This window comes from Pseudorca crassidens, chromosome 7, assembly GCF_039906515.1.
Source record: "Pseudorca crassidens isolate mPseCra1 chromosome 7, mPseCra1.hap1, whole genome shotgun sequence".
Taxonomy (NCBI): Eukaryota; Metazoa; Chordata; class Mammalia; order Artiodactyla; family Delphinidae; genus Pseudorca; species Pseudorca crassidens.
In genome coordinates this window covers 55,298,263-55,319,333 of record NC_090302.1, presented here as the reverse complement: position 1 = coordinate 55,319,333, position 21,071 = coordinate 55,298,263, and the positions used below count along the sequence as shown (strand labels likewise).

The window sequence follows — 21,071 nt, the reverse complement described above, 5'->3', positions numbered from 1 at the left end:
GGTGGCTAAACTGAGATGATGTGCCTTTGGGACTCAGCCACCATTTTACCTTCTTTGTGAAGAGGCCCTGCCTGCAGAATGACACCCAGCAGAAACAAGCCAAACCCAAGAGATGAAGCGGGGGTGGGGGGGGGAGACAGAGAGAGAGAGAGAGAGAGAGCGAGAGAGAGCGAGAGAGAGAGAGAGAGAGAGAGAGAGAGAGGGACCTCTGAAACACTGAACCTTAGATTCTATCCTGACTAAAGCCAGATCCATTCCTCGATTTTCTGGTTATGTAAGTCAATATACTTATTTCTTTGTGTAAGCCAACTAGAATCGGGTTTCCATCACTTGCAATCCAAACAGCCCTAACCCATGTAAGTTCATTTCTATTAACTTGCCTCCAAAATCCTAACTAAAGGAGCAATATAAGCAAATACAAGGTTTTATGAAGTCTTGGAGTTTAGAAAACTGTGCCTATAGAATTAAAAAGACCATTATTTTGGCAGGGGCTCCCAACCCCATAACTCCTTCCAGTCCACTTGCTGCAGATCCATCAGCCTTTGGTTTCTGTTATGGGTTGAACTGTGTTCTCCCCAACAACCCCCCCCAAAAAAAGATATGTTGAAGTCCTACTCCAGCACCTCAGAATGTGACCTTATCTGGCATTACAGTCACTGAAGATGTAATCGGTTAAGATGTGGTCACACTGCAGTAGGGTGGGCCCTGAATCCATTATGACTGGTGTCCTTGTAAGATGGCCATGTGAAGACAGAAACCCAGAGAGCACATCATGTGAAGACGGAGGATTGGAGTGATGCATCTACAAGCTGAGGAATGCCTAGGGCCACCAGAGCTAGGAGAGAGGCATGGAACGGATTCTCCCCTCAGAGCTCTCAGAAGGAACCAAATCTGCCAATAAGATTGGTTATTGGTTGGCAATAAGTTTCTGTTATTTTAAGCCACCTAATTTGTGGTACTTTGTTGCAGCAGCCCTAGGAAACTAAGCCAGTCCCCAAACCATGACGCACTGTTTGGTTGATGGTTGCAGGTACAGAAGGTGCTGCACTCGCTGCCTCCCATCAAGGTTGTAATTTTATTTAGGTCAGAACAACTGTCCTTAGACCACCTTCCTATTCCACTACTCCCCTCTCAGTTTCCTTTTGCTCTAGGGAAACTGAAAGGCTAGATGAAAATTCTGATAGGGTGGCCTAGGTTCATCTCCAGTGGAATTGGGTTCAGAGCCCAGTTTCGAGGGACACAAGCATCTGAGGAAGAGGGCGTTCATTGACTGGCTGCAAGGTGGGAATACAGAGACGATGAGAACCACGTGCCTTGGCAGAGCCAGCAGCGAGCCAGGCACCCACAACAGCTGGTACCCAAGGCCCCATTCCCAGACTTTGTCTGGGCAGTGTGTCTGGTAACCATCCTGGAGAACATGGGGCTTGTCCTTCTCTATTCCCAACAGCCAGCCCCATAATCCAACACTACCTCCCAGGGCACAAGAAAGGGAGAGGAGTGGAAGGCCAGACAAGAATTGAAGCAAGTACGAAACCTGGCATCTCTGTCTCTAGGAGAGACAAACAGAGAGAAGACCCAGCTTGACTGCCTGTTCTCCACAGCAAACTAACGGAAGATGGAGATGAAAGGCACCACGCTGAGAGCCACATGGCTCCACTGGAGGTGGAGTCTCAGAGAGCTGGAGAGAGATTCAGAAGATGAACTGGTATCAAAATACTTCTCCTCTAGAGGTTTTCTTCTGAAAAGACAATAATCTCCTCCCTCATTTGCTAAGTCCTCACTCTACAGGTTGAGAGGACCCCCTGACCTGGACACTATGGGCCCTTCCAGCTAACTGTGGGAGCAGCTGTTGAGTGCATCTTCAAGCCTCATCAAAGGGTGGGAGCATGGAGGGGAGAGGGTGGGAAGCCACCTTCCTACTGAAAGAGAATAACCTAAAGAAAAACAAGGAGCAAGTTGTGGCTTTAGAAAAAAAAACTCCTCCTAGGAGATGTCAGATACTTGATTCCCAGCAACAGCTCCATTCAATTGTCATCTATTGATTTAGTATTCAAGTGAGGTCAGCTCTAAGGAGTAGATAAAGCTGTTCTTGCCCTTTAGTTCAAGTGGGTTTTGGTGACTGAGATCCCACAGGCGGTAAGTGAGTACAGGTCAGGTTCTCTGCACAATGCAGAGAATGTCTCTCCCAGGCACTGTCAGTGACCAGCAGCCTCTTCTCTCTTTCCCTTACTCCACCCCAGACCTGTCCATGCCTCAGCGGCCCTGTCCAGCCCGCACACTTCTCTTCACTCACCTGTGAGCCCAACCTGAGCCCCCAGCTTTTAGAAATCTCTGGGCGTAGGGATGAGGGCGCTATGGGAGAGGATCACATCACACCAAGTTCTTCACCAGCTTGAGAAAGGCTGGTGTCTCCAAGGCTACCAAAGATGGTCCTTCAATGGAGATTGTCTTGGGGAGCAGAAATAAAATCCTGGATCTGGGATTTTTTTTTTTTTTTGCATTGCTTTCAGTTTTGGATATACCACTTAAAAATGTGTCAAATCTTGAAGGTGGAATTATCCTTAAAGACAACCCACTCCCACATCATGCCATGCACCAATGTAGGCCCAGTGAAAATTTAATCAAAAGACCCCAAGGGGCACAGTAGCGGTTTGACCAGCTGCTCTGTCCCCAGCTTGCTTTCAAACCCCTGTGCCCCACCCCCACCCATCTGGGCATCTCCTTCTAGTGCCCACCCCATGAAAGTTTAGAGTTTCACTTTACTCCAGGTACATCTCTTTTGTGTTTTGCTAAAGGGTTTGCTTACAGTTGATAAGACGAAACAGGAAAGAAAAAAATGACTCAGTTTTATCCCCCTTTGCCATCTCTTTCTTTCCTGTAGACTCTATAAGAAAAAACTCAGTGGTCCAGAATTACCAGCATCCTTAGATGTACAAGTGATTCAAAAGGATACATCCATGGCCACTGCCAGTCTGGCCTCTGCAGGTTTCACTTGGTACAACAGAAGGATGAGGTAAAGATGGGGATAGAACCAGGCCCTTTTTGAGAAGCAATCAGCAGAGGGAGAGAAGAGCAAGAAGTCCCCAATATAGCTGGAGCCACCAGACACTCTCAAGCAATGGTGTGAAGGGCTCCCCTGCTTATGTAAATGAACAGGATCTTCCCAAAGTAATCATCTGTGAAGGTGAGATCCTTATTTCAACAGAGAAGCCCTGTGTTATAAATATTTAGGAAACCTTCTGTTGCCTATAGGATTTATACTTTATTATGCTAGATGTCTGATGTCCTCAGCAATGGCAAATCTTTATCATTTCAGGACACATATGAGGACAGGAACAAGTCTAAAGTCATTGGGAGTAAAGCCTTACCAAGAAGCTAGGCAATTCCCTTTTAGGTCAAAATCTGGGTGTGGCTGGCTTAGCAATTATCTTTCTCTTATACCTTGTAAATTGCCCAGAAGGAGGGAGGCCAGGCTGGTGGGGCAATGATCATCATGCCCACCGGCCAAGAGGGTCTTGACAGTGTTAGGTCCAGTGGACCAAGTACATTTCCTAGCAGGGTCAGTGCCACGGAAAGTCCTTATCCTTTGAAGACCTTCACTTTTCTGGGTCTGTGACAAACTCATGTTTGGGTCCCGAGTCTTCTCTCCAACCCCCAGGTCCCACCCAGTTCCCATCAGTGGTACTTTGCCAGTTTTCCTCAAACCTTGTGTTCAGGGCCAAAAGGGATTCCCCCAGATGTCCTACTATGGCTTGGTGCCTCCTCCTAAACCACTTTGACAACAGAGAAGAGATAGAGCAAAAAGTGGAAGTCCCCTCCCCAATCTTACAAGCCTAGGCTACTCCTAGTAACACCTAGCATGTTTCCTCCCACGTGGTTTCTGTTGGGGGACTGTTAAACATGCTCTTTTAACTAAATCAATGCACATATTTTGAATGATAGAAAGAGTCCAGTGCAGTGAGCACACTGACCCACCCACTGCAGAGCCTTAAGTAGGCTGTGATTACCTCAGGCCAGGATGGCTTAATTTCTAAGTCTGTATATCTCTTCAAACAGCTACAACCCACACCAACCTCAGGTCCTAGCAGAACCCAGGTGGGTTGTGGGACAAAGGAAGCTATTCTGCTGGGCTGCCCAAGTGGCAGAGCCAGCGGTGCTTGCTAGTTCCAGCAGGCAATGGTCTAGGGCCAGGATCTGATCTAAACTCTGCCCTGTCCTGGCCGAGTCCCTCTGCTCTCCAACTTCCTCACCTGGTAAAGACAGAGGTGGAATAAGAGGAATCCAGTTGGTAAGATGCCCAGGGTTCTAATCTATAATGTAATGGAATAGAGGAAATTGTATTGATCAGCACTCTGCTTAGGGAGCATCCTGAATGTTGTTTAAAGGAATATACCGAAAAGCTGCCGGGTCTTAAAGGGGCCGGGAGAATGTTTCTATAGTACATATTTGCCTTGGTCTGCCCAGTATCCATCTTCTTGTCTATTGGCACCAGAAGCAATATTTTCCTTGGGGAATCACCTCCCCCACTCTCAGTGCAAATGGTTTGGGAGCTTGACTCCCACATGGCTTGATGCCATCTGGCTGTAGGAACTGGCATGCGACTCAGGCATGGCCAATAAGAGCAGCAAATCCCTCTGGTTATATATAGTAAGTGATTTCTGGTTGGGCAAGTGACCCAAGTCAATTCCATGATGATCACCTCTTTGGGGACACTGCTGGGAACTGTTAGGGAGATTCTTTCTGTTGGGGCTTCTGAAAGGATAGGATGTAAGCCAAGAAATGACAGCCTCTTGCCACCGTCAGTGAGAAGACCCTGGTGGAGAATGAAATAAGGGAAAAAAGAACAGAGATATGGAGCAAAAGTGATGACATCATTCAAGCCCATGGATCCAGCTATGCCCAAAGTGAGATACTTCCCTGGACTTTATCTTTAAATGATCAATACATTCCCATTTTTTCCTTAAACCTATTTGTTTTCAGTCCCTTATGCTAAAAAAAAAAAAAAATCCAGACTAATATAACTTCCAAGGGGAATGCTTGAGCTGCAAAGATGATAAAGCAGGGCTTTAGTTTTGCTGAGATGTAAAAAACTGGGATGCTACCTCTAGCATTCTGCTTTTCTACCCTTTCTTCACAGGAGTTATTTCTGTTATCTCTTCAACTCTAAATCTGGACAAATATTTAAGAATACCCATTTGAAAGGGCATAGAGGTATGACCTGCTAGAGACACATGTATGTCATGGTTTGGAGCTAATGGAACCAAAAGCTTTGTGTTCATGTTCCAGTTTCTCCACTAACCATGTGAACTTGATTAATAAGTCTCATAGCGTCTTTAAGCCTAAATATATGTGCCTGTGAGGACGAAATGAGATAACGTTCGTGGAAGTGTTTTGAAATCCATAAAGGAGCGACAATTGTGAGTCAAGGAAATCTGAACACTTGCCACCTTGGAAGGCTGCTACTTTGTGGAAGAAAACATTCTGAGGGAAGAAAGCAGCACTTTCTTTATCTCGAAGCAAGGAGGCTGAGCTTGGAAACATTTTAGTTATCAGCAGATTGTGATGCCAAATGGAACTTCATCTCTTTGAATGATTATTGAGAATAGCTCAATAACTGAACTGGCCTCCAGTCTTCCCTCTGCCTCTCTCTCCTAACCTACCCCTCCCCCAGACACAAGCAGACAGCCAAGGTTTGTGCCAAGAAGTTCAAACATTCCAGAACATTCCAGAACAATCACATGACCAAGTAGGTAACCAACAGGAGACTACTACTGGGCAGAAAATAATTACACACAATATAACAGTCATTCCACACTTTTCAAGAAAGTATGAGGACCTCTTTTAAACATCTAAAATTTTCACAGGCAGACCTGTTTCTACAAGATAGAATTTGTTGATTGGGAAAGCACCTCATGGAGTAAGTATGAATTCAGTGTTGCTTTAACATGAATTTGTAAATTATTCATAATAGCAGTAGTTCTTAACATTTGGTAAAGGAGTCGCACAAGAATATACAAGTGGTATTAGGCATTTGGTGTTCAGTCCCCTCAGTTCAGGAGCAAACAGATGAGACAAGGAGGACAGCCCCTGAGGGACTGACCCCTGCTGTTCTCCCAGCAGCCCTCCCTGTTGTACCAAGGCTGTTTTCTTGCTAGTGTTAACTAAGGCACTCCCCACTCACGCCCTCTATCAGAGGTTTGGTTGTTTTCCAACTCCCATTTGCACTCTTCTTCCTCTCAGGTGGGTGAACAGGAGTTCAAGTTTGCTTTGTTCTTTCCTAACCTGGGTCACGTTCAGGGCTCTGACCGAACCTTTGCTGCTATTTCACCTTCCGAACTCCCAAAAGACAAATCTCAGAACTGCAAATAGTACCCACTCAGGTTGTTAAGAGCTGCAAAAGCTTTTCCTTGACATACAGCATCAACAGCTTTAAAAAGCACCCACTTAAGTTCTAAATTTTATAGACACTCAGAGTATCCACTCAGGCTCTTTCCTGGAAAGCCCATCAGCAGAGGAGCAGGGCCGGTAGGGGTTTGTTTTAAGTGCAATGTATCTTTTAAAATGCCCATTTAAAAAGCCCAATTCCTCTCCCCATTCCCAGGTTCACTGCCTTGAGGGCCCTGTCTTCACATCTTGGTGACAGCTGCTGACAAGACGTGCCCAGGTCAGAGTTCTGAAAATCCAGGTGTTTGGGGGCTCAGCCTTGGCCTAACAGTACGGCCAACCTTTTCTCCGTGGTGCTCACTTCCTAAGGGTTTCTCCCTATTACCAAGACTTGGGCTAGGCCTCCACAAGGCTCTGGCCCTCTCCCTGAACCCCCAAGTCAGTAGAACTTCTACACACATCTTCTGACCCCTTCTTGCTGAGAGCTCAAGTGGGTTCTACTAACATGTTAAGGTTCTGAGCCAAGAAGGAAAGAACAGTCAGTGTGACTCAAGAAACTGGAGACACTGTAATTTATCACATGACACACAAAAAAATCCCAGCCTAACCACATACCTGACCACTGTAATTCCCAGAAGCCCAGACAAGAAGCTAAGATGGTATGGGACTGGGTGGAGCCAGCGATTTGGAGCTTCTGTGTGTGCGTGTTGGTGCTGTAAGGCGGGGGAAGGGTTAGCCACCAGGTTCCCTACAACTGCTCGGCTTCTTACAAATACTCCCATCAACAACGGAAGAGTTTATACTTTCCTAAAAAATCCTACTAGAGCAAGTACCCCCAAAGTATAATCTGCAGAATAAGGGCACTACATGTAATACTTGTGTGGGGGGCGGGTAGGGTATGGAAAGGTCTATGCTCAACTCAGTTTGAAAAGCAGTAGGCTAAAGAGAAGAATTTCAGCTACAGGACTTCTCAGAGCTTCTGCTATGTTAGTGCACGTTGTGACCTCCAAACCTGGGCTGGAGACTGCAGCACTGTCTACACCTCCACTAAGTGCTTTTCAGGGAAAGCATCCCATGATGATAGTGTACCACAGAACATGCTCTGGGAAGCACTACAGCAGACCTAATGTGATCTAATTTGGAGGTGAAGCATAGTGCTCTGACCCAGAATCCTGAAGCGAGGCAAGGTACAAGTAAGCCACTTAGGTAGCATCACGAGCAGGCCTTGGACTTGAGATTCCTCTCCATCTGCGGCACTTCCTTTCACAGGCCCCAGTCACATCACAGGTAAGTTGTGTGTGTGTGTGTGCGTGTGTGTGTTTCTTTAAGGGAAGGTGCAGAGGTATGGGACAAAGGGGATGCTTGATCTTTATTTGCCTTGGAGCTGATGGAAGATCACAGGAGTTGTACCTGAGATTCTTAATATAAGTAAACATATACACACATAGAAACAGGTATATAACTATGAAAACAAAATAGTGCAAATTATTTGAAAATAATAGAAATACCTATCATGTCCCCATCCTAATCCCTGTCATCCCTTATATATGTCTTCAGTGCTCTTCCAGGGGTAGCTTTTTACGTCATTGTCGTTGTCATCATTTTAATTCTTGTATTCCTGGCAATGGAAAAAAAGTCCTGATCTTCCTCCCCACTCCTGAATCTGTCTTTTCAGAGGCTGAGAAAGACAGAACCACAAGCAATGGACATTGCACGGGGACCCCTCTTTCCTTTAGGCTGGCCCTTACCTTTCCTCCTGGTCCACAACCCACTTGGTGCTCCCACACCCAACTGGTCACTGCCACTTCTCCTCCCTCTGTGTTATCATCCTGGGTATGCTCCCCCTTCTAGCCCACTGGCTAAAATGATAAACTTTTGCCCAGCGTCCATATTAACTTTGGCCTTCTGGGTACAACAGTCTTGCCTTTGTCAGGCAACATGTGTTGAACTGAATTCATCCTTGTCCACCCGATTCTATACCATAATCCCGGAAGATTTTGGATGGTGAAAGATGGTGGTGGGCAGGCAGTGTTGTAGGATATCCTTTCAAGAGTATTCAGGGAATTAGGTTATGTAGTCTATAGTGGACATCTTCGTCTCTGCCTTCCCAGTGTCCATTCTCTTCTTTGTAAAAGCATTCAGATTTTCCTTTGGGAATCACTTTTCCTGCTCCCCTCAATCCACACAATTTGCGTGAGGCCGACATCCCTACCACTCCAGGGATGGGAACAGGACCCAGATCTGGTCAATCAAAGCATTCTGGAGTCAACAGAGGGAGACACAATTCTGGGGGATTTTTTTAAAAAAAAAATTGGGTAGAGAGAATCTGTCCACGAGGGTTGCTGAGAAAATTGAATATTAAAGAGAATGCCTGCTGGAGAAGGGAGACACCGAAAGCAGAACTGGGAGATGGGAGACAGTTGAATTCTGATGACATGCAGTTGCTTACATGGTAGTCATAGGCTACACTGTGGCCTGATGACACTGGAGCTCCTCAGTTTGGTTTGGCGGACACAGAAGCTCTAGGCTCTGACAGCCCTGAGGCCACCTGACTGCTCACTTCACCCTGACTAGATGGGTCCTGTTGGAACACGGAGAACTTCACAGAGATGGCTGTAGGTCTCTTTTTAACTCTGTAACATCTGTCATGGGGCAGTTTGACCCCAACCCATGTACAGGTGCCATATCTTGCCTCTGGTCTTCTGACTGAGTCCATCCAAGTACCAGATGTAAAGGTAAACCCTATGACTCATGGAGACATTAACCTGTTAGGTAAAAGACTGCTTTGAATCCTCATCAGGGGGTTAACAGCTGGAAGGAATCCATTTAATACATACATGGCCTGATGCCATGTGTCTACCAACTCAGCTAAGATGCAAACATAGGTCTCACTGCTAAGCCTGTGTTACTTCTGCAGTGCTCGAGTGAAACTCAAGAAACCAAAATCTTTCCTCACAAATGACTGAATTCATCTTTTTTTTAAATAAAGGTTTTCAAAAATAACTTTAAAATCATAGCCACACCAAACTTTAAAAGATCAATCCGCTCCACACCATAACAGGTTAACACAGAGGAGAATTAAGCAACAACTGAGTGTGTGAAGTGTGAAGACAGGGGAGGCACCCAGGGGTGCATGAGAACATACAGTGGGGGGGGGGGGTGCCCGTCGGGGCGGGTCCCTCAGGAACTGCTGAGGCGCTAAGATTGTAGAGGTGGCTCACGGGGCGGGGAGGGCTTACGTGGTTTTACTTTCTAGGCCTCTTATGACAGCGTCGCCAAACCACACGTATCAAAATGTAGCCACGTGCCAAATTTCTGAAAGGCTCTTTATAATTTTGCCTTTTAAATTGCTCGGTTGACCAGCAACCCATTTAATATATGATTAGCAATGATTCCTTGCAATCATTGCATGTGCTTGGGAATACTTGTGAAGAAACTCTCAACTATATTGTTCTCAACGTTTTAAGTTTGGAAATGTTTCATTTTGTGGATATTTAATTATTTTTGCTCTTTTTTTTGCATAATTTGGAGCCAGTATTTTTTTTTTTTTTTTTTTTTGCAAGCCTTTCCATTGGTTCTTCAAAACTTACAGATCTTAGGCACGATGCCTTTAATTGCCTAACGGGTAAAATAGCAGAGAGGTGGAAACAGAGCACGGAGAGAGAATGCAGGAAGTATGGGAGCCAAGTACACTCAGCATTTAAAACCACCTGAGGTCAGTTGTCATGATCTGAAATTGGATCCCTGCAAGCAGCAAGCCAGGCACCATTTCCAAATACGCAATCCCCACCAATATCTTCCCTTGAAGACTATAAAGAGATGTCTTCAGGAGTGTCCTGCCATCCACAGATGCAGCAGAACAGGAAGCTGCCTCTGCCATTCCCCTTCCTTTGGGGCAGCATCTACTCCCAAGACAACATCAGTTACCCAAACAGCCACCAATGAGTCCGGCAGCAGGCCCAGCACCCTCACGGCCGTGGTGACAGGGTATTCACAGAGTAGACACGTGAAGTTGCCACATGTGTCATTGCTGGGCTTGTTCATTTAAGTTGGTCTCTAATTTCTGGAAATTCACCTGCCTTCATCAGTTTGAATATATGATTTCCCAAATCACAGCAGAAATTATTAACAAATTAATCAATCTGAAATTTTTGAAGTAAAGCTCTTTAAAAGGGTTGGGAACGGGGAAGAAACACACAAATAAAGAGTGTCCTGAGACCTCAGAAACATCTTGATGTTTAAAATAAAAATACTCATGCCAACTAACCTATCTGCCACGCCAAGTAAACACATATAATGATAGGGGAGGAGGAGGCAATGATGCACATCTTTCTGTTTTGTGGGGCACCATCTCACACATCCACCCTGATTTCCCAGAGGAAACCAAGTGTGGGGAGGTGAATTACTTATCCCATCAGAGCTGGTTAGTAGCTGAACTGGACCAGAAAGCAAACTGGGCTACTTAGCTCGCGAGGTCACCATCACCTCCCCTGCAGACTCAACAGAAGGGTGTCAGCAGAGCAGGATCCACATCCAGAGCCACCAGTATCAGAAGAACCAGGAAGAGAGGAAGTGGCGCATGTGTGAAAAAAACTCTGCCCTGGTCCATCCAAGATGCCAAACACTGATAAATTGTCCCACTCAAATGGCTTCTTCTTTTTTTTTAGTGTTTATTTATTTACTTATTTATTTGGCTGCACTGGGTCTTAGTTGCGGCATGCGGGATCTTCACTTACGGCATGTGGGATCTTGTTCCCTGACCAGGGATCGAACCCGGGCCCCCTGCATGGGGAGTGTGGAGTCTTAGCCACTGGACCACCAGGGAAGTCCCTCACATGGCTTCTTAGACCTAGCCAGCTAGAGTACAGAAAGACCTGGCTTGCCTACTGACATTCCTATTAACTGTTAGTCACTTCTAAAGAACCCGCCAGGTGGTCTAAACATGGAAACTGACTAAATGCAAGTTACTTCTCCCCTATTCTGGAGTCAGGTGAGGAATAACAGAGGTCCAGGCTGGGCACACAGGCTGCGGTGCTGCTTTCCCATTCACCACAGACTGGCTAAAATTGCCCACCGGCACATCCACACGTCTCCAGCAAAACACCAACAGGTAAAGTCAGTGGAACGCCACATTATAATCCTCCCACCGTGACCAATACCCTGGAAAAATCCACTTCGGCACCCTGCCTTGGTCCCCTCACCTCACCCAGGTGAATCCCACCCCGACCTTGGGCATGGTTAAAACTGAAGCAATCCCTTAGTTTCCTGGTGTTTCCTTTTCTCTATCTACCTTCAATTTTGTCCACTTCCACAGGCCTCCTCTACTCCAATCTGCTACTTCCTTCCCTGTCTTTTAACACCCTCAACACTTCCGCTCGGTCACCACGAAGCTAACTGCCAGCACTGGCCTCACCTAGGAGCCTCCAGACACAACAGACCTAGCGGAATGGCCACCTCACGATCTTTCATCGTAGCATGACAGTGAGGACAGGCACCACGGTGCAACCTAAGTTTTGGGGCTTTTTGGTTGGGTCTGTAATCAGTGATATCCTTCACCACTTTTTATCAGAAAAGATTAAGACAAACAAACAAACCACAAGGTTCAGCTGCCCTCTGAGGGCAATGTGAATATCACAGTGCCTCCAACTGCTCTTTCCCCATCAGCACGTCATGTTGCAATACCCCAGCTTCCCCCTACCCTTATCAACTGTCTTGATGAAGATGGTAAATAATCATGATGGAGGGAGGCTGGCGGGTGTTCACACAGAAGGACGGTGAAAGACAGAAGCAGGGCCTGGTACATGACAGGAAGGCAAAGGTTGTGATTCGGCCATGAGCCCCAAAACATCACAGATGTATATGCCTTAAAAAAAAAAATCACTAGTCTCGCTGAACTCAGAGTGGTCTGTCTCTGTCAGCAGAGAGGAGTAGACAGGTCAAGATAGAAAGCCAAGTCCAAAATGCTGGAATCTCCCATCAAACTGCACCAGGGGTAGCTGAACCAATCAGGAGCTAAGCTAAGAATAAGGCAGAGAATGAAGGAGCGGTATGTCACTAAGATGTACCAGCAACTTCTGCCCAAGGAGTGCAATTGCTTCTCTTGGGCACCTGAGAAGGGGCTGGCAGTAGGCTGTTTAAATAAATATTAAATTTGTCCTCCTGTTGGCAACAGCATCACCACCACCACTCCAGAAGTAGCTGTGCCAGATGAGGGCTGGGACACTTCCGTGTTTAGAGCAGAGAGGGGCACACGTCCCTTCTACTGCTTGCAATGATCTGCCTGGAGTCTACATGCCACCCTAAACTGACCAACAGTACCATTTCCAGAGCTTGTCCCGAGGGACAGGAAGCCCCTGCAGGACACAGCCAAAGCCACGTGGTCCCTTAGTTCTGTATCTGAGCATGGGCAGATCTGGATTCAAACGACAGCAGCAGTAAATAAAACTGCAGTACGTGTGGCAGGCAGAATTCTCAGATGTCCAAGAGTCTGGGCCCTGGCTATTCAAACACTAATCTAGGTACTGCTGTAATCAGATGACCTTAAGATAAGGAGATTACCCTGGTATCACAAGAAGTCAGATTCAAGCATGAGAAGGATTCAATGCCACAGAAGGATTCAGTGCATTGTTGTTGGCTTAAAGATGGAGGGAACCAAATTGCAAGGAATGCAGGCAGGCTCTATAAGCTGAGAATTGTCCCCAGTTGACAGCCAGAAGCAGGGACCCCAGTCCCACCACCTGAATTCTGCCAACAACCTGAATGCGGTTGGAAGCATATTCTTGCCCAGAGCCCAGCCTGGCTAACACCTTGACATCAGCCTTCTGAGGCCCTAGCCAGAGAACCCAAGCAAGCCTACCAAGACCTCTGACCTACAGAACTGTGAGATGATAAATGGTATTCTTTTAAGTTGCTAAGTCTGTGGTAATTTGTTACACAGCAACAGAAATCTAACACACTATGTAGAGCTCTCAGTAAGCAGAGAGCCACAGTTCAAAATGGCCTGAATCCTTCAGTGTTAGCCCTTCACCTCCACATCCTCCCACACCCCCAGACACGAGGGCACAGACTCCTTCTGGACCCCTTTTACTGAAAAAGAAAAGGGGAGCAAGAGAACTGGGGAGGTAAAGACCTTTCCTTACTTCAAAAGCCCACCCTGGGCTTCCCTGATGACGCAGTGGTTGAGAGTCCGCCTGCCGATGCAGGGGACGCGGGTTCTGTGCCCCGGTCCGGGAGGATCCCACATGCCACGGAGCGGCTAGGCCCGTGAGCCATGGCCACTGAGCCTGCACGTCCGGAGCCTGTGCTCCGCAACGGGAGAGGCCACAGCAGTGAGAGGCCCGCTTACTGCAAAAAAAAAAAAAAAAAAAGCCCACCCTAGGTGGAAAATACCATTTGGAATCCTAATAGAAAGAATCAGATATTTCCCCTTCTACCAATTCTGACCCCTTACACACACCACATGTAGCCTCTATTAGTTGCAGACGAAACTACCACAGGTCCTGCACATTCTTGCTGGGGAGGCCTTTACCACAACACTTTCTCATCATGTGTTCATAGCAAGCAATCTTGAGAGGTGAAGTAATGTCCCCATCTGGAACAAAGAGCAGGCTTGCTGTAAGAGGTGGAGTGCCCAAGTGTGCATGTTCCTTGGCTCTGATGCAAACCCCCGGCATGCATGGCATCTACCTGCGGCCCCTACACATCACCAGTGTGGGACTTGGGGAGAAAGAAACCAATACAAACATGAAGCTCATGCTGCTTGCTGTGCTCTGAGTAATAAAGTTCTTTGTCTCTGACCTGAGATATCCATTTCTTCTGCTAGCATCCATGAAACAGTAATCATCTAACTTATTAGCTTGCAAGTAGGGTGAAATTCTAGACTCTGACACTATTACACTTAGATCTTTTAAATCAGGAGATCTACTATCTTTACATTATCAATTTCAAAAGAACAAAATACTCTTTTTAAATTTTTCTTGTGGAGATAATAAAATCTACATCACTGGGCTATTGTGGGAATAAAATGAGAAAACACATAGCACACCTGAGATACAGAAAATATCCAATAACTTTCGTTAGATTCCTGCTCTCCCTAGTCACTCATCCTCCCCAAAATCCACATACAATGAACCAGATGGGGAGCAGTGTGTCTCCAAGATAGCAGTCCACTCAGAAGACAAGGGATAAAATAGTCTACTACACCAATTTCTGACATTTGCATCACACTGCACTACTCATAAAGGGCTTCCACCCATATTATCTCATTTAATCCCTACACAGAAACCAAGGTTCAGAGAGGTCAGTCCTTGCAGAACGAACAGTAACTCCACAGGTCTGGAAAAATAGCCATATGGCAGAAGCCTGGGGATGTGGGCTGAGGAAGCATTGCTGAAATGCAGCTGTGATGTTGTTCTAGCAGCACGACTGTATCCTGAAGGCACACTCTTCATCCAGGTAAGCCAAGGGAGTTCCCATCAAGAATGGGCCTCCTGAGGAATGTCTGCCCTGGAGAAATGGCTGGAAACCACAAGATAGAGAAACATCTTTTATTCGGATATGCTGATGGTTTTTAAATGGAAAAATTTTTAAGTCCTTAATATAAGAGGCCATCCTGTCCTGGATGAACTTGGTCCCTTTGGTTCCTTGGCAGCTTCTGCTGTGTCCAGAGGCCTTGGGGCCTTTCAGCTTGTGACAGTGTCACTTGAGGGTCTTGCTGAGGTTGGAGAAGCCAATGCCAACACAAGTCATCAGCACTTTATCCCCTCCCTTGAGTTCTTCACCACATGGCTTGGTTTCAATTTTAAACATAATCTGGAAAAAGCTCTTCAAATGCCGCAAAAATTCTATCCTAAAAAATAAAAATAAAAATTTAAAAAAGGGAGGGAGAAATGAAAGAGGAATTCGGCTTTTAAAAAATTCTTCTCCAGCCTAGAGCTGAAGCTTTTAATTTCCCAGATCAGGAGGAATAACTGAAATTAAGAACTTCTATCAATGCTGATTAAACAGCATTTATTTACAGCCTGCCAGATTCCAAAGATGATTTTAAACAGCTTGCAGAGATGCACACAACGTAAGACAAATTAAATTTAAAAAAAGAAAGGAAAAGGTTAGAGGTTAGTCCTACACATGCATTAGAGTGGACATGAATATGGCATTAATCTTCAAGAGGCTCATGCAGAGAGAGAAACACGTGCTTTAATGAGTCACAGTATCATGAGATTAAAACCAAGCAGGGTGACTGCTGCTGATGCTGAAAGAGAGAAGTCTCTCTCTCCATTGTTCAATCTCGACAGCCCTTTCATTCATTCAACAAATATTTATTGAGTGCCTACTACGTGCCAGGCACTGTTCTTCATGCTGGAGATATTGCAGTCAACCAAAAATCCCTTCTCTCATGAAGCTTTCAATCTATATCCTTGAAATACATATATACTTCCTCCATAGTCAGAAATTTAAATAAAGTAAACAAGGCAGATGACAAGGAAACGTAGGTATAAAATATTTGTGTGTATATGGCTGAAGGCAATACTAAATAAGGTGGCCAGGGAAGTGCTCACAGTAAACATGCAGAGGAGGTTCAAGGGGCTCTTTCTTGTCATTCCCCTTAAGACAGAGCGATGGCTTCACCCCAAGAGTACCTTGGGAACAGCAATTCCGTGGAAGGACCATGGTACTGGTCTGGCCTAGCAGATTTGGCATCAACCCAGCGAGACTGACCATAGGACTCACCTGGAGAGTTCATTTAACAAGCAGATTCCTGAAGGTTTCAATCAATTGGCAACTAACTGGTGGAGAGGAAGTGTCCATGTGGAAGAGTCCAGAATCACAGGCCACATGTCCCCTCCTCACCCCTTACCAAGCCGTGTCTCCGCAGGGCACAGGGGCCAGAATCCTCCCTGGTGATTCGTACCAGCCCAGTTTGCGAAACACTGGTTTAGTTAAGAACAGATGATCTGCATATCTTTTTTTTTTTTTAACATCTTTATTGGGGTATAATTGCTTTACAATGGTGTGTTAGTTTCTGCTTTATAACAAAGTGAATCAGTTATACATATACATATGTTCCCATGTCTCTTCCCTCTTGCGTCTCCCTCCCTCCCACCCTCCCTATCCCACCCCTCCAGGCGGTCACAAAGCACCGAGCTGATATCCCTGTGCTATGCGGCTGCTTCCCACTAGCTATCTATCTTACGTTTGGTAGTGTATATATGTCCATGCCTCTCTCTCGCTTTGTCACAGCAATCAGAGAAGAAAAGGAAATAAAAGGAATCCAAATCGGAAAAGAAGAAGTAAAGCTGTCACTGTTTGCAGATGACATGATACTATACATAGAGAATCCTAAAGATGCTACCAGAAAACTGCTAGAGCTAATCAATGAATTTGGTAAAGTAGCAGGATACAAAATTAATGCACAGAAATCTCTGGCATTCCTATACACTAATGATGAAAAATCTGAACGTGAACTCAAGAAAACACTCCCATTTACCACTGCAACAAAAAGAATAAAATATCTAGGAATAAACCTACCTAAGGAGATCTGCACGTCTTTAATGAAGTAGTTCAGCAACCTGTGTTGTGCTGCCTCCCAATCAAACCATACAAACAGTTCTCACACAGAATGTACATGGAATCACCCGAGGAGCTTTCAAAATACTGATCCTGACATGCAGGTCAATGGAACAGAATTGAGAGTCAAGAAATAAGCCCACACACTTGTGGTCAACTCATTTTCAAAAAGGTGCCAAGATAATTCAAAGAGGAAAGAATAATCTCAACAAATGGTGCTTCACACGCAAAAGAATGAAGCTGGACCCTTTACTCACATCACACACAAAAATTAACTCAAAACGGATCAAAGACCTACATGGAAGAGCTAAAGCTATGAAACTCAAAGAAGAAAACACAGGAGTAAATCTTCATGATCTTGGGTTAAGCTATGATTTCTTAGATACAGCATCAAAAGCAGAGTGATAAAAGAAAAAATGGATTAACTGAACTTCATCAAAATTAAAATCTTTTCTGGACACTATCAAGAAAGTGGAAAGACAACCCCCAGAATGGTAGAAAATATTTGCAAATCATTTATCTGATAAGGGTCTGGTATCTGGAACATATAAAGAACGCATACAACTCGATAATAAAAAACCAAATAACCTAATTTTAAAATGAGCAAAGGATCTGAATAGACATTTCTCTAAAGAAGATATGCACATAGCAATAACCACATGAAAAGATACTCAACATCATTAGTTGCTAGGGAAACACAAATCAAAACCAACAGAAAGGCTATGATCAAAAAAAAAGATAATAACAAAAGTGTGGGTGAGGAGAAATTGGAACCCTCAAACACTGCTAGTAGAAATGTAAAATGGTACCACCACTGTGGAAAACAGTCTGGCAATTCCTCAAAATGTTACACAAGGAGTTAGTTACCACATGATCCAGCAATTCCACCCTAAGGTATATACACAAGAAAAATGAAAACATACATCCACACAAAAACTTGTACATAAATGTTCATAAGAGCATTATTCATAACAGTCAAAAAGTACAAACAACTCAAATGGCCATCAATTGATGAATGGATAAACAAAAGATGGTTTATCTGTACAATGGAATATTATTCAGCCATAAAAAGGAATGAAGTACTAATACATGCTACAATATGGATGGACCCTGAAAACATTCTGCTAAGTGAAACAAGCCAGTCACAAAGAACCACATATTGTTTGAGTCTATATGAATTGGACAGAACAGGCAAATCTATTATAGCGACAGAAAGCAGATTAGGGGTTGCCTAGGGCTGGGGGCAGTGAGAGGAATCAGGAACACCTGTGAATGGGCAAAAGGGTTTCCTTCCGCGGTGGTGGAAATGTTCTAAAATTAGACTGTGGTTACATTTACACAACTTTGTGAATATACTAAAAACCCACTGAATTGTACACTTTAAATAGGTAAACTGTGTGGTATGTGAATTATATCTCAATAAAGTTGTTTAAAATAACTATTTTATTTGTGAAGTTAAAAAAAAAAAAGAACTGATACATGGCTCCCGTCCTCACACAGTATATACCAAACTAAGTATAAAGCCTACTGCAATGCATTTTCCACCCTCTCCTGTCCCTTTATCCTAGTTAATCTAGTCAAAGGAGGAAAAAGCAAAAAGGGGGAAAGAAAGTCTGAACAATTCCGCATCCTGTCTGCCCGAGATGGGCTAAGAGATGGAACAGTAACTAGCCTGGACGGTAGGAGTCCCGGTGATGGCTGCATGCGCACAGAAAAATTCCTCACTTCTTTGCTCTCTCTTCCACCTTGGATTGTGCTACTTCATCTCCATCTTTAAAATAACGTCCCATTTGCCACCTGTTCTACGAAGTCTTCTCTAGCCAGTAACCCCTCTGGGTTTCCATAGCATTCTTGGCTCTGCTTATGGAGTCTAATGAAATGCTCATGTGTAAGTGTCTCACAATTGCCCTGGCCCCACTCTTGGTAAATTATATAAGCACCTCCAGGGCAATGACCTTAACCCATTACACCTGCTAGGCACTATATATAAGGCACTCAGGAATGGGGCACCCAACAGAATGTGGAGGTTAGGGTTTAGGGATACTTTTTTTTTTTTTTTTTTTGCGGTACGCGGGCCTCTCACTGCTGTGGCCTCTCCCGTTGCGGAGCACAGGCTCCAGAGGCGCAGGCTCAGCAGCCACGGCTCACGGGTCTAGCCGCTCCACAGCGTGTGGGATCTTCCCAGACCGGGGCACGAACCCGTGTCCCCTGCATCGGCAGGCGGACTCTCAACCACTGCGCCACCAGGGAAGCCCCAGGGATACTTCTGAGAAATGACTTCAACATTCTTAGCAATTAAGGGAAGTCAATTCTTCCCCTGCTGGCTTTCTCATTTTACTAACCAATTGAAATTTTCAGGTTTTTGCTCTGTCCCAGCCTCACAACCTCCCTAACCCTGCCCTAGGAAAGAAAGAAAACAAACACATCAAAAAAAACCATAGATAAACAGTCCACATCTGTGGGCATAGCTTCCGGCTGGCAGCAACGCAGAAAAAGCCAGCCATCTCACCCACTTGTCTGCATTCTAAGGAGGAAACAGCCTGTTCTCTCTCGCTGCTGCTTCGGTTCTAATACAGGCCCGAGGCACGCTCTGCTTCCAGAGCCTCCCCAGCCTACTTCATACTTCACCCTGAATCGTTCAACTGTGCTGGAAAAAGCAGACACCTTCCCCAGCTGGCAGAATTCCTAAGAGGCCGCAGCCTGCCTCTGATCTCTTGGAGAAGGAGGGGAGAAACACAGGCTTGAGTGTGCAGGTCTGCATAGTTGCAGCTTTGGGGTATTTGTAGCCTTTGGAATCGTTAGCAAAAGCAAAGTCAGTTCCACTTTTTACATAATGTTCTGCCAACCCTTCAGCCTGTCTGAGGAAGACTGTGTAAGGACTGAGTTAAGGTACATTTCATGATGCCCTCCACCGCCAGCCCCATTCTCCCTAAGTCTCCTGTGGCTCGGATAGCGTAAAGTAACCATGCTCAGAAGCTGAGAAATAACCTCAGGCGATATGAAATACTAACAGTATCCTTAAGAAAATGAAAACCAAACAGAATAAACTCACCCACATCTATATGCAGTTGAACAAAGTCAGGTCCAGGGCCGGTCCGTGTCCTTTTCCACAGCCCCACGCGGCACCGCTCCCCTTTCTTTCTCTTCCGAACACCATACAGTAGACCCACACTTTCTAGACACAGCTCCCCAGCCACAGAGCCAGGCAGAAGAGGCACCCCCGGGACACCGAGGGCAGCTCTGCTCCTCTACCCGCAACAGTGTGACTGGAAGATTTTCCGACTAACCCTTTTAGGCAACTGGGACTCCTGACTTAAGAGAAGTATCCTTAGTGAGCTTTCTTCCCCCAAGAACAAAGTGATTTATATCTTTTAAAAAATGAAAAAACAAAAAACCACCAACAACCTACTTTTCCTGAACACCTCCAGTCCATCTGACAAGCAGGTTTCAGAGAATCCTGAAGCACAGAGGTAATTCTTCCTGTGTATTTTCCAAGAGTGGGTTGTTCCCACCACCATTGTTGGTCAACAGGTGAAGGCCACTGGGCTCACAGTCATCTGCCCATTGGATCCCAACTGCCTGGAACTTGCCAGGTTGCCCGGCCCTGCCCCTTAAAATACAGCCCCTCATACCAGGTCCCCCTCTGAAGCCTGCTAGAGCGTGGTGGTGACGGGGATCACGACGCGCTCTCTCTGGCGGCTCTACAACAACAAACCATGATAGCGGGCCCCGCCTCCTGCTCCACCAAGCCACCTGGACACTGGGGTCACCTACTTCTCAGATCTAAGGAGTTGCTCTGCAAATTGAGGGGACGGAAGATCTGGGGGTGGGAAGAGAATCTGCTCAACAGGGCTCCCTGTAGTCACGACACGGCATCTTTTAAATATATCGGTGGTACTTTTTCTGCCGAAGAGCTGTTTTCCCAAAGACCAGCTGACCTCTGCTCCAGGAATGAAGTTATTAAACTCCGTTATAAAGGCAGCAGGAAACAGAGAGCCAGGCTGGCTGCACTCTCAGGAGACATGGATACCAGGCCAAGTTCAGCCAAGAACTCACTATGAGCAGGTGACAGACCTCTCTGTCATCTGAAAAGTAAGGATATCACTTGTTTTACCATATGC

The 21,071-nt window shown here is 45.5% G+C and overlaps 1 protein-coding gene across 4 annotated transcripts in view; it reads right to left on the bottom strand.

Annotated features, from left to right (window-relative positions):
* Positions 1–21,071, bottom strand: part of LOC137227817 (tyrosine-protein kinase JAK2) — a 375,133-nt gene that overhangs the window by 273,534 nt on the left and 80,528 nt on the right. The window contains exon 9 of one of the 4 annotated variants that reach the window (XM_067744302.1): positions 14,917–15,232. The exons of the other annotated variants lie outside the window; for them this stretch is intronic. Within the exon in view, the coding sequence (XP_067600403.1) occupies positions 15,082–15,232 (151 nt within the window). The 3' untranslated portion in view covers positions 14,917–15,081. Of the gene's footprint in view, positions 1–14,916; positions 15,233–21,071 lie in introns of those variants that run through there. 4 annotated transcript variants of the gene reach the window in all.